The following is a 14,960-nucleotide window of genomic DNA, read 5'->3' as shown; positions in this document are numbered from 1 at the left end:
AAAAAAAATTGTCACTTATTTTTCTTTAGCTATGTGAATGTTTTAAATATTTATGTCATTATATTACATTATTAGTTTTTTCAGAGCATTTCTACTATTTTTAACTTGTTAGTTTAAAACCAAACCCTTGTTTGTGTAGGGAGGAACCCCTGACAACCTCGACACACCCCCTACCCTCCTGCCCCCCATGGACTATGATCGGCTCAGGTATCTGCCAAAGAACCAGAACTCTCCAAACACCTTTGAGGAGACAATACACAGGGTCAGTATGCTTGGATAACATATCTATCTATCCTATGCTTGAACAATACATTACTGTTTTGATCAAGTATATCCAAATCATTAATAACATTTGTTGGGGATTAAATCATAGTACCTGGGGACCGAGCTTTGCTCGGAGAAAATCGTTAGTTCACTCTGAAAGCAGTCTTAGTATCGGAGATACATAAATCTGTTCCCAAACTCCACACGGCTCGCCTTTACAACGTCCTACACCATTTCCTACGTCATGGACCTGTTTTCCTCTATTCCCATAGCACTTTAGGATTGTAGATACCTTAATCTAATCGTTATTAACAGTTCCCACACTCCGGACAGCTCGCCTTGACTACTTCCTTCACCACCTCCAACGTAGCGGACCTGTTTTTCTCCCTTCCCATGGCATTTCAGAATTGCAGATACGTTAATCTAATCGTCATAAACAGTTCCCATGCTCCAAACTAATCGCCTTTACTACTTCCTTCACCACTTCCTACGTCGCAAACATGTTTCCCTCCCTTCCCATTGCATTTAAAGATTGCAGATACATTAATCTAACCGTCATAAACAGTTCCCACACTCCGGACAGCTCGCCTTGACTACTTCCTTCACCACTTCCTACGTCGCGGACCTGTTTCCCTCCCTTCCCATTGCATTTAAAGATTGCAGATACCTTAATCTAATCGTCATAAACAGTTCCCACACTCCGGACAGATCGCCTTGACTACTTCCTTCACCACTTCCTACGTCGCGGACCTGTTTCCCTCTCTTCCCATAGCATTTTAGGATATCCCATACCCGTATCTAATCGTCATAATAGTTCCAACACTCCGGACAGCTCGCCTTGACTACTTCCTTCACCACTTCCTACGTCGCGGACCTGTTTCCCTCCCTTCCCATAGCATTTTAGGATTGCAGATACCCTAATCTTATCGTCATAAACAGTCCCCACACTCCGGACTGCTCGCATTTACTACTTCCTTCATCACTTCCTACGTCACGGACCTGTTTCCCTCTATTCCCATAGCATTTTATGATTGCCTTTACTACTTACTTCACTACTTCCTACGTCACGGACCTGTTTCCTTCCCTTCCCATAGCATTTTAGGATTGCAGCTACCTTAACCCTCCCAGTGTTACTTGACGAAAATTCGACAAGCAGCACACTTTGTGTAGTGTTACTTGTCGATTTTTCGACAAGCAGACATCGTTTACGGCGAAGGCTCTATGACTGACTGAATCGGATTGAACTGGATCGAGTTAGGTATCGTTCTTTCCGTAATATTCTAAGCTTTCTCCAGATGTCTGTCTCAGCGCTTTTTTTTCTCTGAGCCGATCGTAATTAATTGTAGCAGACAGCTGACGTGCGTGGGCGTGTATTTGTAAACAGCTAGGTTACCCTCGGACCGATGACTGATGTGTTTTATTACGTTTATCATTGTTTTAGTATTAAAAATCAAAAGTAGTGATATACGTGTTGCATTATAAGAAGATTTAAGTGGTTTTGAAGTGCTGGTTGATGATCCTGAAGAAGTAGGTAGTGATATTGATGTAAATTATCAGCCAGATTCCTAGCTATGGTTAGGCTATGCATTCTTAGCTAAACGCTATGTACTGAAATCTGTTTTTTGCCCATAACTTATTTATTTGCAAATCTCCTTCCTTATATTATTATATATTTGTAATCCTCATAAAATTTAGAACAAAGTGGCTATTTTCAAATATTTGTAGGCCTATAATTTATAAAATTTCATTGAGCGCGAACTTATTTTTTTTTTTGAAAATTTTCGAAATTGTATTTTTTTTTACCTAAAAATTTTTTTTTTGAAAAAATGTTCCTTATGTTTTATATATAATATTGAAGCCCATGATTTTCCAAACAAAATGGTATATAGAACATTAGAATTAACATTGTTTTAAGCTTCTCAGATCCGTTTTAATAAAACCTTGCAAATGCGCCAAAAATAGGTGGACATTAAGGCCTAAACTATGGACACTTGGAGGGTTAATGTATTCGTCATAAACAGATCCTAGACTTCGCACTGCTACCCTTGACTACAATGTATCGATTAATCTTAAGTATAATCTTTGCTCAATATTAACAATTATTGATGTTTTTCCTTTTGTACTGTATTTGTAATTTGCTAGTATACTGTGGGTAGTTGGCTTATTATGAACACATGCTACAACTTCAAGTCTTTTGTTTACTTTTTCCTTGTTATTTAATTCAGCCAACATGGTTACCTAGCAACCCATAAGACTAATGTTAAAAAAATGTGATTTTCAGTTTCATTTTTCTACGTAATTAGATTTTTGTTGGCAGTTCTAACTGCATGAAACTCGTTTTTAGGCCAGAAATGAACTATTTACAACATTTGAAGAAAATCGTCGGAGCCGTTTTCGAGATCTTTGTGCAAGCAAGCAAACATTGCTCGTATTAGAGTATAGGATTTATACTAGAGAACCCATGCTGCTCCGCAGCGTTAAAATAAATATAATATCCCAGAAAAAAAAATCAAATTTATGATTTTTGATTGAGGGATGAAGATACTGTATTAGGTAATACAGTATCTTAATCGCTTAAATAAAAGCCGATATTTCACTGAAAACTCTTAGACCAAAATATATAGGATAATATAATTATAACTGGTGAAATACATCTTGAATTGATGTAAGAGTTTGAAAATTAATTAAATTATTTTTGTAGCCGAGTAATACAGTAGGTAAGTAAGTATATGCCGATGCTTGATGTGAAATCTTTGCGTGCATGACTTCAATTTGAGACCTCAATCATGAAGATCGGTCGGGTAGAAGAGCCAAACGAACTCAGGAAAGAGAAACCAAATTTAACTCCCATAAGAAATATGTGGGAGCAAATTTTGTTTACGTATAAACCGAGTGATACTATGGATAATTACATGCCAATGCTTGATGGCAAATCTGTGCGTGCATACCTTCAATTTGAGACCTCAACCATGAAGATCGGTCGGGTAAGAGAGCCAAACGAATTCTGCAAAAAGAAACCAAATTTAACTCCCATAGAAATACATGGAGAGCAAATTTCGTTTACGTATAACCTGAGTGGGATTATAGATAAATACATGTCAATGCTTGATGTCAAATTTGTGCGTGCATACCTTCAATTTGAGACCTTAACCATGAAGATCGGTCGGGTAAGGGAGCCAAACGAACTCGGCAAAAAGAAACCAAATTTACCTCCCATAAGAAATACATGGAGAGCAAATTTCGTTTACATATAAACCAAGTGATACTATAGATAATTATATGCTGATGTTTGGTGGCAAATCGATGCGTGCATACCTTCAATTTGAGACCTCAATCATGAAAATCGGCCGGGTAGAAGAGCCAGCCAAACGTAGTCGGAAAAGAAAAACACAGTTTTTTTAAATATATAAGATAAATATGATGAACCTTAATAAAACATCATACATGATAAATGATATAGGTCCCAATAGAATTTTACTATTATTAAAATAATAAAGTTTAAATGAATATAATTTATAGAAAAATAATATAAAAGTTCATCCTGTATGATAACAATAAATAATACTATGCCAATTTATAGTTTTGATAATATATTGTTTATTATAGAACTGGAAAGTATAAATTATTGCTATAATGTTTTTTCCATTCTATATTATATGCTGAAGTCAAAGGAAGAGTTAACCGTTGGTATAGAATCTGGCTTGGCAACAATACTATTTAGTACTGTTTAAAAAAGTTCCTACTAACAAATAGCTTATTTGTATCTGTATAGTTTTGTCATGTTAACAATTTATTAACCTATTTTACACCGTATGCAAGATTTTTTTTTTTCATTTTTGGCCTAAATTATTAATTATTTTAATCTTAATAACTGTTAAACCTTATGAAGACTTGAGTTTGGCCATATTAAAATTATTACTGGTATTAAAAATATAGCAAAACATAAAGAACTGTTGTATCTCACTAATTTCCATGTAACCAAATATATGTGTATGATAAACTTACTTTACAAATTCCATCTCCCTCCTTTTATTTTCTGTTGTAAAATAGTGGCATCCTTGTAACATTGACATTGTTTTTACAGCTAAAAATTCAAGAAGCTCTGAAAAAGAAAGAACGCTTTGACAGAGAACATGAAGAGGTAAATATATACTTTATTATTGTATTTTGCTTAAAGGTTTGCTGATAGTTTTTGTAAATCATTTCATAAATTATAACTTATTTATCCATTCTGCTTATTACTAAACTCAACATAAAATATGGTGCTAACTATTATAAATTGAACATTTAAAATTATTGCTGTATTCATTAGTTAACATAGAAGTAAAATATATACACTAAAGTATTATATGTCTTTACAACTTTCATTTATTATTCTCAATGATCTCATAGTATATCAGTATTTATATTTAATACATCGTCAACATTTATATTGGTCAAAATACTTTTTATATAAAATTTATTTTACAAATACCTACTTTTACTGTGATGTATTTAATAGTTTTGAATAAAAGAGAATAACAGTCCAAGTGATTTTTTCAATAGACTTTTTCAAGTTAAGTTCAATAGACATTTAGAGATATTGTCTGCAATTTCACTGTTACACAAATTAACATTAATGACACTAGTTTATCACATAAAAAATGAAATAATTTTGTATTATGCTAGGAATTTTTAATAATTTATTTTAACTGGCCAACGTTAAATAATATCAGTCCATGCTTTTGACCTTAATAAAAAAAGCTAAAATTGCCTCTAATATCAACACACATACAAATAAACCAAATTTACTTTCATGATACTAAATAAAATGGGTAGAATAATACAAATTTAGGAAACAATTTGCTAGACTTGTGGTTGTATTTGAATGGTTTCCCCAGATCTTGAGGGATATCCGACAAGGACTGCTGCAGCTGGGACGTCAGCGCAACCGCTCCAGTGATGACACGTACATGTACGATGACGAGATGCAGAGGCTCGGCCAGCACTGGTACGACGAACCTCCTTACGAGAGCGACCCAGAGGACTTCTTGATGGCCGACACTGCTAACAACAGCAGGTACAAGAAAAACAATGCTACCCTTTACGAGATCTCTTTAACATTTCAAACATGAAATGAAAGTGTTTCTAAGTAAACAGTTTGAAACCTGCTTTTTCTCCCAAGTAGTTTTATGTTTTCACTGGTTTAGTTTGTTGTATCTTAAAAATGTACCTTGAGCTTATTACAAGGTTCTTGAGAAAGACAAGAAGCTTCAAGGCATACTTATACTTTTGCTGGAAAACTGAGAAACTGAAGTCTTTTTCGGTTTATAAAAAGACCAAGATTGTTCCTCTTGCAATATGAGTGCAGTAAATAACAGACTTACTATGCACATGCAAATGATACTTTTATCACATGAATCTACCTTCTCACAAGGTTCTTGTTCCACATGAAATATGCCTGCCAATAGCTAATCTACACTAGCTGCTACACTAGCTTAGTAAACTTCACTTATCCTTATACTGACAATATTCTCCGTATTCAGGGTGTGTTTTACACTGAACGTGCGCACTGACGGCCGCAGTTCTGGCGAGAGTGCTGTGATTTCCCTCCGTAGCGCAGGAGACATCTCCCTTCCTCACCACCAGAGAGGGTTGTTGCTACCCCAGTCTGGTCCATACCCTCCCACGCTCATCCCGCTCACACATGCACGAAACCATAGAGAGAGTGGAGATTATGCTGCCTCCGACGTCCAGAGCATTTGGTGAGGGTCTTTAAAAATATCTTTAGTGCCTTTGGAGTTTTTAAGGTTTTTTTTCAAGAGACCACTCAAAAATCCTCTTGTACCTCCAAGACAACAAAGGTATCCAGCTTGTATGTTGCTCAAATACATCTTTGTACTATTAAGCCAAAATTTGTTTCAATTAATTATTGTCAATATAAACTTTTATGCCAAATTCAGACAATAGTTTTTAAATAATCTTGAATATTTCGAATTTATGCTTATTCAATATTTCTAATAAAGTGTTAACGGTTTTTAGTTCAAGGCTCTCCTCTCTATCCATGGAAACAAGTCGATCAGAAACCACTGATCCCTACCAGAGGTTACGATCATACAATGTAAGTAGCCAACACAACGCCAATAATCATTATTGGAATTAAAATAGAATTAATCACATTGTTTTTATGAACATTTGTTTACATAGTTTATTTTATAATCATTTTTTGTGGAAGTATACACTATTTATTTTTTTTGTTGCTAAATTATGTTTTTGTTACATCCTATAGATAATTACTTCCTTTGTCACTTCCTAAAAAAATGGTTTCATGATTTCTTTTATCCTGTATTTAATACTATTATTAAGATAATATTAACAAACATAAAATCATAAAACTTTATTTTTTGAGCAAGTGAAACTTCTGTGTAGATTCGAGTTTAAAAAGTATCTACATCAGAATATTACACATTCGCTAAATGGAAGTAAAATGAATTCCTCTCAAAGGTATCTTTGTTATTAACTTTCCCGATATGAGTAGCAAGTATCAAAGGCCCCCTAACACAAGCAGGGATACAGTAAATGATTCCTCCTCAAGTTATGAGAGGGCAAAGTTGCCAAGTACAGTAGTAAAGCAGTTTATGACATTGCGGTTATAACAAGACTCTAATAAACTGTCACAGAACAGTCTTGTGCCATCTACTGAGATTCCTTGTAATAAAGACTTAGGAATCTCTGTTACTCCTTGGCATTTATGAGCGACTTGTTTCTTACCTCTCTTGTTTGTTGCATGAATTTAATTTTAGTGTCTTAGTTTCCAGTTTGAATCACATTTAATATATCAAGATGTTTCTGAGATGTTAATCTGGATATGTTTTGTAATTTCTTGAATGGGATATGTAACTTAAAATCACTTTAGCATTTTCATGTAAACTACTACATGCATATTGTTGTTTTGTGTTAACAGGGAGTAGAGTCTGCCATTTCTCCCGGCCACAGCTCTGACTACGCTGAACAAGATGAGTTAGTCACTGTGCATTCTTCTGTAAGTAACTTTAATCAATAAATTATAATACCTACTCTGTTTATACACCTTGCTCAGTCAACTCAACAGAATATAAAATTTGTCTACCTTATAAGCCAGGATCTGCAAGTCATGTTAAAGTTTATACATTGAAATAATATACTCGAAAAGTATATTCTTCCATTGCAATTGCAATTTTGTATGCAAGATATATATTGTTGACTAGGTCTTAGCTAATGTCTATCATAAAACATTATCATTGCAAATAAAACCTGAGTTTAAAAAACAATAAATATAGAATTTAACACTTTAAAACAGACATTGTAACACCAATTCAGATGAAGTTTAATTGTCTGTATTATTGTTGTGGGATAGTAATTCATTTGGGCTAAATCATCATTGTTTTATGATCAATTATTGATGAAATTTCTGATTTACAAATGATTGCAGTGTGGGAACAGCTCCATGGCCCACAGAGTGAGAGGGTTGAAGGGTGACAACACCACAGGCAAGGTAATATCCTCCCGACACCCTCACCATCATCACCACCATCACAACCACAACCACCATCACCACAGGCACCACAAGGAGAGGTCTCCCGAGGTGGCCCACCACAGCTCAGCTGAGAGTCTGCCCAGCGGATCCAGTGAGTATGCCTTTCAATAGTGTTGCCATCTTAAATGAGGGTAGATTTAGTTACTAAAGGGTCAGCAAGTTTAAGAAATTATTTTCTGAAATTTTAGTGATTATTGTCATCAATAAAGTGAATTTAGTGGGAATGATCATGGTTAAAATATTTACGATTGAAAGAAGGTTGAAATTTACGATGATGCTCATAAGTTAATATGGAGCTCAAGGAAGTATACCGGTTGTGGTTTTAGTTAGTTTATTATAATTACACTCACGATTCAGCAATCCATAGTTACATGTTCAACAGCCACCATAAGAATGATATCAAAGTAAATTATGTGGATACAATTAAAATGAAGTCACGATGTAAGATTGGAATGTGGATTTGGAAGTTTACCATATTTATAATACTTTTATTAAGGTAGCAAACCAAATCCACCCATATTTTTCTGGGTACGGTACTATAGTGCATGTTATTGTGTTCTGTTGTAACGTGGTTTGTCACCGGCCAGATACAGTAATGACTTCTTTGCAGGTACACAAGCCCTGGTACCTCCCTCGTCCAACCCAAGTTCTGAGGAGTCCCACAGTCCGTCTGACAAGTTAACTGTCATCGCCAGAGCAAGAGCCCTTGTAGATTACACACCAAGTCCTTATGACAAAGATGTTCTCAAGTTTAAGGTTTGTGCCTAAATGTTTACTATATATTCTATTTTTCCATGGGGTAGTATAAACTTGAAGTAGGCCTACCTTTCAGTAAGACTAATCTGTTAATAATTGCATCATTATACAGTTCAATTGTTTTCTGGTTTCTGAAGTATAGAAGTTGTTGAGCGGAACAAGCATAGCCCTTGTACTATGCTCCAGCTATTGTTTTCGAAATACTCCTTCTAAAGGCTGAAGTGATCCGGATGAAATTTAATAATGTCATAGTAACCAACTACGGTGGGGATGAATCTGAAATCATAAAAATCAGACTTCGTAGCATTGCTCTAAGTGAATTTATATTTTTCATAATTTGCTTAATCTGTTGAGTATAATATACTACAAAATGAATAACTTATTAGGTCTATATACCATTGACTTTAGATACTGCAAGTAGACACCCATTGATGTGAACCGGATGTAGCATTCACTTTAAATACTGCACATACACATCTTGTTCACGTTAACCAGATGTAGCGTTGACTTTAGATACTGTATTGTAAGTATAGACACCAATTTATGTGAAATCAAGATCATCCGCAACAATTTGTGGTACTACGTTTGCTCCGCTCAACATTGCAAGCAGACAGTTGCATTGTACATCTAGGTTTCAAATGCTATCCCTGACAATCAATATACTATAAACTTTATATCAGAATACTATAAACTTTATCATTAGGGCAAAAGTCTCAGTTCTGAGTGTGTAGAACAAGCTGTGATTAGCTAAACTGTACTATCGGGAAAGAAGCCTGTCCCCAAAAAAGAAATATAAATTGAAATTATGATGAAAAAGATAATAAATACTTTATATGGTTTTAATCTTTCAATCTTTTACTTAATAATGCAATTAAAAATACAATACTAGAATATTGCTAGATAAACCCCTCTATCAATTCCAGAAAGGAGATACGATTGAGGTTTTATCAATGAACGCCAGTGGGCTATGGCGGGGGCGAGCTCACGGCAGAGTTGGTAACTTCAAGTTCATCAATGTAGAGCTGCTCACAGAGTCTTCACTGAGACCACGGCCTTGCAGACACAGACCCCAGACATTGGAGCAAATGTTAAGAACCATACATATGGAGGTACACTACACTAGGATACTGTTTACTGTGATTTTAGTTGTTAGAGCGCAGAAACATTGGCCAAGTCTCTCCCAAGGACCAATCCCATCAATGAATAATTGTTCTCAATTATGTGATAATAATAAAGGTTAAGCATTAGGAGCTGATTGGTATAGCAGAAAAGTATAAAAACAATATTTAAATTTATCAACATTAAATGAGCCTATGAAATCCTATTTGCAATCATACTATTATTATTTGTTGGACTCAAGATTATTTACTGTGATGTATAAAATAAATAGTTACTTTCATTTTCTTTTAACAAAAATGTAACTACTTAACATACTATTAAAAAGCAGTCCAGCATTATCATTCTTTCTGTAGCTGGAGTAGATATTAGGACTTTCTGTCCCAATCATGGTTTATTGTTTACCAAGAATTATCAGTGTTAAAGAACCCAATAATACTGAAGAGAAGTAATGACATCCGAGAATAAATAAATAAAAAGTAGAGAAATAATTTTTATTAAGTTTTATAATCATACATAATAATAATTCTTCAATGCATTCTATTATGTTTCAGGATCACATGTCTCTGTTTGTTCTCAATGGATATGAAGACTTGGATGCTTTCTGTGAGATCAAGGAGGCAGACTTAGATTATTTGAACATCCATGACCTACAACAGCGAGCTAAGATACTAGCAGCTGTACAAGTACTTAATGAATATGAATGTGAGTATTATACTTTATCATGAGCCTTTAATAAAAACATAATATGCAAGCAAAGAGGTATTTAAAAAAATGTGAGTAAACTATTATAAAATTTGGCAGTAAAATTATGACTTGTTTTTTTCTGAGAGTCAAATGTCAACTTAAGCTACTGTGAATATAATTTATATATCTAGAATAAAATCTAGAAACAGGGATGAACAAAGATATAATGCTTTTTATTCATTATAATTATTTTTTTTTAAGAGGTTGGCGGCCTCTTTTAACCTTGCATTTGCCCATCCACATAGACTAAGCGCCCGTGCGTGGATCGTTTACAGCAAAGCAAGGAGTGAGCCGGTACAGTACAAAGTTGAACTGTACTGATAAAATGTTATCGGCAGTGACCAGGATCCGAACCCACGACACTACTGCCTTGTGCCCGAAGTCCGCAACGCTACCGACTAAGCCACCGACTCACTAGAACTGAGGGGAACAAGCATAATGAATTATAACATAACGTCAATGTATAGTTATCATCATCTTTCAGGGGGAAGAAGTCATTATTATCCAACTACCTTGTTTCTTCATTTCAGTTAATATTTATCGCAACTAGGTCTACTTTACATGATTCTTAATATTTTTCATCTATTTTTGTGAATTAACAAACCTAAACAAAACTTGTTTTCTAGCTCCAGACGAATGTGGAAGCAGTGCAGACGAGGGACAAAATTCCCAGTGCGGAACTGAAAATGAAACCCAAGCAAACAACCTTGGTGTAAGTGAAAACACCACAACAGCTACAATCAACTGTAAGGAAGCTGCTCAAGTAATGCAGCAGACCTACCTACCAAACATCCCTCTGCGGTCCAGCCACACCCTGGAAATGGACGTGTTTAGTGAGAAGACAGCTGGAGACACGGTGGTGGAGAAAGTAGGAGTCGTCAAGTACATCGGGCAAGACCTGAGCTGTGAAAGCGGCAACCCTCAGAACCGCAACTGCTCAACACTGAGCGAGAAGTCTAGTGACTCAGGGGTAAGTTCTAGCTCCCTGTCGTCATCCAATCACAACGCGACTAGAAACAAGCAACGTAGGAGTGGGAGCAAGGCAACGCTCATAGAGAGTCCGACACGTAGCTACGTCGGCCATTATATCTCTGACAGGAAGGATTGATCTTCTTTCATCATCTGTCTGTTGAGGAAAATATACAAAGACTTGTGGGAGACTAGACGAATTAGAAGCTTGAAAAGGCATTTGTTCTAGTTTAACCAAATTATATTAACTTGTCTTGTAGTATAATTCAAATTAGTAAATAAAAAAAAAACATGTATATTTTAAAACATAACATATTTAAATCTAAAATAACTTAACAAATTGGCATAAAATGTATTTGCCATCACATTCGAGTCCATATTGATTTATTAAAATAAAGTATTGACTAATCCAGTCACCATTAAACATTCAATAAGATTTTGAATGAAAAGCAAATTTATGATATACCGTAATTAGTTAGATTTAATTAGTTAACTTTATTTACACTCCCGTTTGGCATTTTTGTCTGATTATTATAACTCGTGTATTTGTCTTTTAATTTTCCTTTTTTTAATTTTCGGTCATCTGTTTTGTCCACAGATGATTTTTCAAGTAAACGAGAAAGCGTCCATTCCAGTCGGAAAAACATAACACCGGTTGGTGAAGAGGTTTACCCAACAACTTTCTTCACCCTCTGACTGACTGCGGTGTCAAATACAACAAAGCCAATTGAAATCTATATTTTGATATCAAAGTGAATAATTTAATTAATTTTTACTTGGGGATATATAGTTCAATGTCAAATGTCAAACCTGATTACATCATATCAACCAAAAATGCTATATTGTGCATAACCTTAAAATATGTGCATTGAATTTGTATTTCTTTTCTTTACTCTTTATTGATGTTTTGTCCCTTTTATGAACCGTATTCTGATTTCAGAATTTCTGTACTATTTCACTTAATTAATTGTATTTGAATAATCAATATTAAAAATGTTTAACCAAATCATTAGTAACAGATGAATAACATATTTTGATTCACTATCCCACCAGTTATCCAATAGTTTATAAAGTAGGGCCTTGACTTTATTTTGTATTTTTGTAATATTTAAAACTTATTAAAAACGGTTACTTTAAAAAGAAAATGCGTTCTAAAATCTTGCAATCAAAAAATTTACATAGTAAAATATTCAAATTGAACAATCTTTGTTCAATTTCTTCAACTACAGTTACACAAAGTGACAAACCAACACCCAAACTATATAACTTCCTGATCCCTATAAGACAAGTCTTTCATATTTTGAGTTTGTCCAAATTTGGACTTTATTCTGTATTTAGCATTATAAATGTAAATTTATATAGTGTAGATTTATTTTAGATAATGTATACCAAAGTGATCCAAGAATATGTAAATTATTTATGATAAAGTATTACTATTTATTGCAGTGTTTAATCCTTTTACAACAGTTTTTAAGCATTGTACTGTTTTACAGTGTTCCAAACCAAAGTAGTGATATATTAATTTGTAAATATTAAAGGTGTAGTTAAAATTTTAATTTTATTAAGTAGTCTAATGATAATATTGTGTATAGAGAGAAATAAATATTTGATTTGTTATTGATTTAGGTGTAACCTTAGAAAAGGTAATGGATCTACTTTGAAAGAAAGATTTTGTTTTTCCCTGTACAAATATTTTCTACGTATAAATTAAGTACTCATAAAAATCATCTTTTTGCTTTCTGTTTCTGAAACTATCATTCAATATACGTTCATGACCTATATGAACAGTAAGCTAAAGAGAACTTCTTATAACTGCCATGATTAACCTATAAGACAACAACTGAAATAGTATCATAGTTCCTAGTAATATTCCAATTTCTGCTATTGACGCCCTTGTACAATAGTCTAGGTTTTTCTTAATACATTTTGTAATATTTTTTTATACAAACAATATGTTTACAATGATATGTTACTAGTTCTTAAAATAAATCGTGTTTGATATTATTATTTAATTGACCTTTACATAGTATTTTTGAAGCACTGTTTTAGAATATATTTACATGCATGTATACTTAAGGCCTAGAATTTATTTATTAAGAAACAATTTCTAAAGTTTTTAAACATAACTAAAGGATTATAATTTAAAAGCATTTTTGACACTATGAAGCAGCCTATTACAACTTTTAATAATTGCATTTATGTTTTATAACAAACCTGAATAATTATTTTAGCAAGTAAATAGGGGATGTACACCCATACAAATTACGTACATGCTATGTCTCAATCAGCAATTCGATGTAAGTTAAAAATTTATTTTACCCCTTAGAGAAAAAGTTGAAAGTCATCGAAAGTATCCTTAAAACTGAAATTAAAATGTATTAGAAAAACTTATTTAAGTAATGTAGTATCCTTATTATTTAGGACAATCATTTATACGAATATTCGGTACAATGTTTTGGTAGTTGAAATTAATGTAAATGTAGTTAAATGTAAGTATTAGTTTAATTGTAATTATTTTGAGCTGTGACATATGTGTACATGTAAAATAAGATTTAAATATAAAGAGGGTTATTATATTTTGGTGAAAAGTCTATCAAGATTTCATGTTAAGAGAGTGATAAGTTGTAAAAGCAATCGTATTGTGGTTACCAAAATTTCAGTGGGTGAAATTCTGCCAATTAGCACATGCATGTTATATATGTTGGCTTGTGCAAAGGTTTTAAGTGTATGTTACTTTTTAACTTGAATTAGTTGAAGTTCGCATTTAATTTTTTCTTTTAAGTATTTATCCATTAAAGTGACATTTATTTTTGTTAAAGTTTGTTAGACATTAGTAGACAATTGTAAAGACAATTTTGTAAAATCCCTGTACATATTGAAGATTTATATCTGAAATAAACATGTTATATCTTTATAGAAATGTCTGTTATTATTTTGACTCCCATTTAACCTTACAAATTTTCAAAAGCGAATAAGATTGACTATTCAAAAGGGTAACATAAAATTTAATAATAAACTATTTTGAATCTATATATAAAGCTAACAAAGATCCAAAGTTTTAGAAACCCATAAGCTGCACACCTATCAACCGCATTCTTCAATGAAAGGTCTTGATATGAATCTTTCCCAAAAAATATCAGTCATCTCCATTATGGGCAGGAACCTCAATTAAAGGGCTGTATTTAATCACATTTAAAATATTGAAGATACATCAGCTGTTAGATTTGTTTTTGTTTTAGTTTGTATATTTAGTTTTCTTTGAGTTAACTTTTGATTCTACCATGGATTTTATATTGCATAAAAAGAGGTGACAGTACGTTTTACTTATAATTTGGGATAGTGTTCAAACCTTTCAATTATGTTTAAATTGTTTACTTACTAGTTCGGACGCGTTGCAGAAAGTCAACAGTCCCGGAAGGTCAAATAATTTTTACCTGTGCCGCTAGGTCAAAAACTACAATGTTTGCAGTGTCTGTAGATCAAAAATCCCAGTAAGTCAAATAGTACAGTCCGGGCTAAAAACGTAGTCTATGTTAAAGCTATTGACTTATTG

General features: G+C 33.4%; 1 protein-coding gene across 2 annotated transcripts in view; it reads left to right on the top strand.

Moving 5' to 3' along the window:
• The window catches only part of LOC128990108 (uncharacterized), a 402,010-nt gene extending 387,731 nt beyond the window's left edge, over positions 1–14,279 (top strand). The window contains exons 6-17 of one of the 2 annotated variants that reach the window (XM_054412372.1): positions 140–262; positions 4,349–4,405; positions 5,145–5,323; positions 5,790–6,008; positions 6,286–6,364; positions 7,208–7,285; positions 7,715–7,910; positions 8,430–8,575; positions 9,499–9,684; positions 10,246–10,396; positions 11,065–11,408; positions 12,006–14,279. In XM_054412372.1, coding sequence (XP_054268347.1) covers positions 140–262; positions 4,349–4,405; positions 5,145–5,323; positions 5,790–6,008; positions 6,286–6,364; positions 7,208–7,285; positions 7,715–7,910; positions 8,430–8,575; positions 9,499–9,684; positions 10,246–10,396; positions 11,065–11,408; positions 12,006–12,056 — 1,809 coding nt within the window. In that variant the 3' untranslated portion in view covers positions 12,057–14,279. Of the gene's footprint in view, positions 1–139; positions 263–4,348; positions 4,406–5,144; positions 5,324–5,789; positions 6,009–6,285; positions 6,365–7,207; positions 7,286–7,714; positions 7,911–8,429; positions 8,576–9,498; positions 9,685–10,245; positions 10,397–11,064 lie in introns of both variants that reach the window. The other variant, XM_054412364.1, reaches the window with a different exon arrangement.
• The last annotated feature ends 681 nt before the right edge of the window (positions 14,280–14,960 follow it).

The sequence above is a fragment of the Macrosteles quadrilineatus genome, unplaced genomic scaffold, assembly GCF_028750875.1.
Source record: "Macrosteles quadrilineatus isolate MER2022 unplaced genomic scaffold, UCM_ALF_1.0 Scaffold_1__1_contigs__length_201487025, whole genome shotgun sequence".
In the NCBI taxonomy this organism is placed as follows: Eukaryota; Metazoa; Arthropoda; class Insecta; order Hemiptera; family Cicadellidae; genus Macrosteles; species Macrosteles quadrilineatus.
This window is presented reverse-complemented; position numbering and strand designations above follow the sequence as displayed.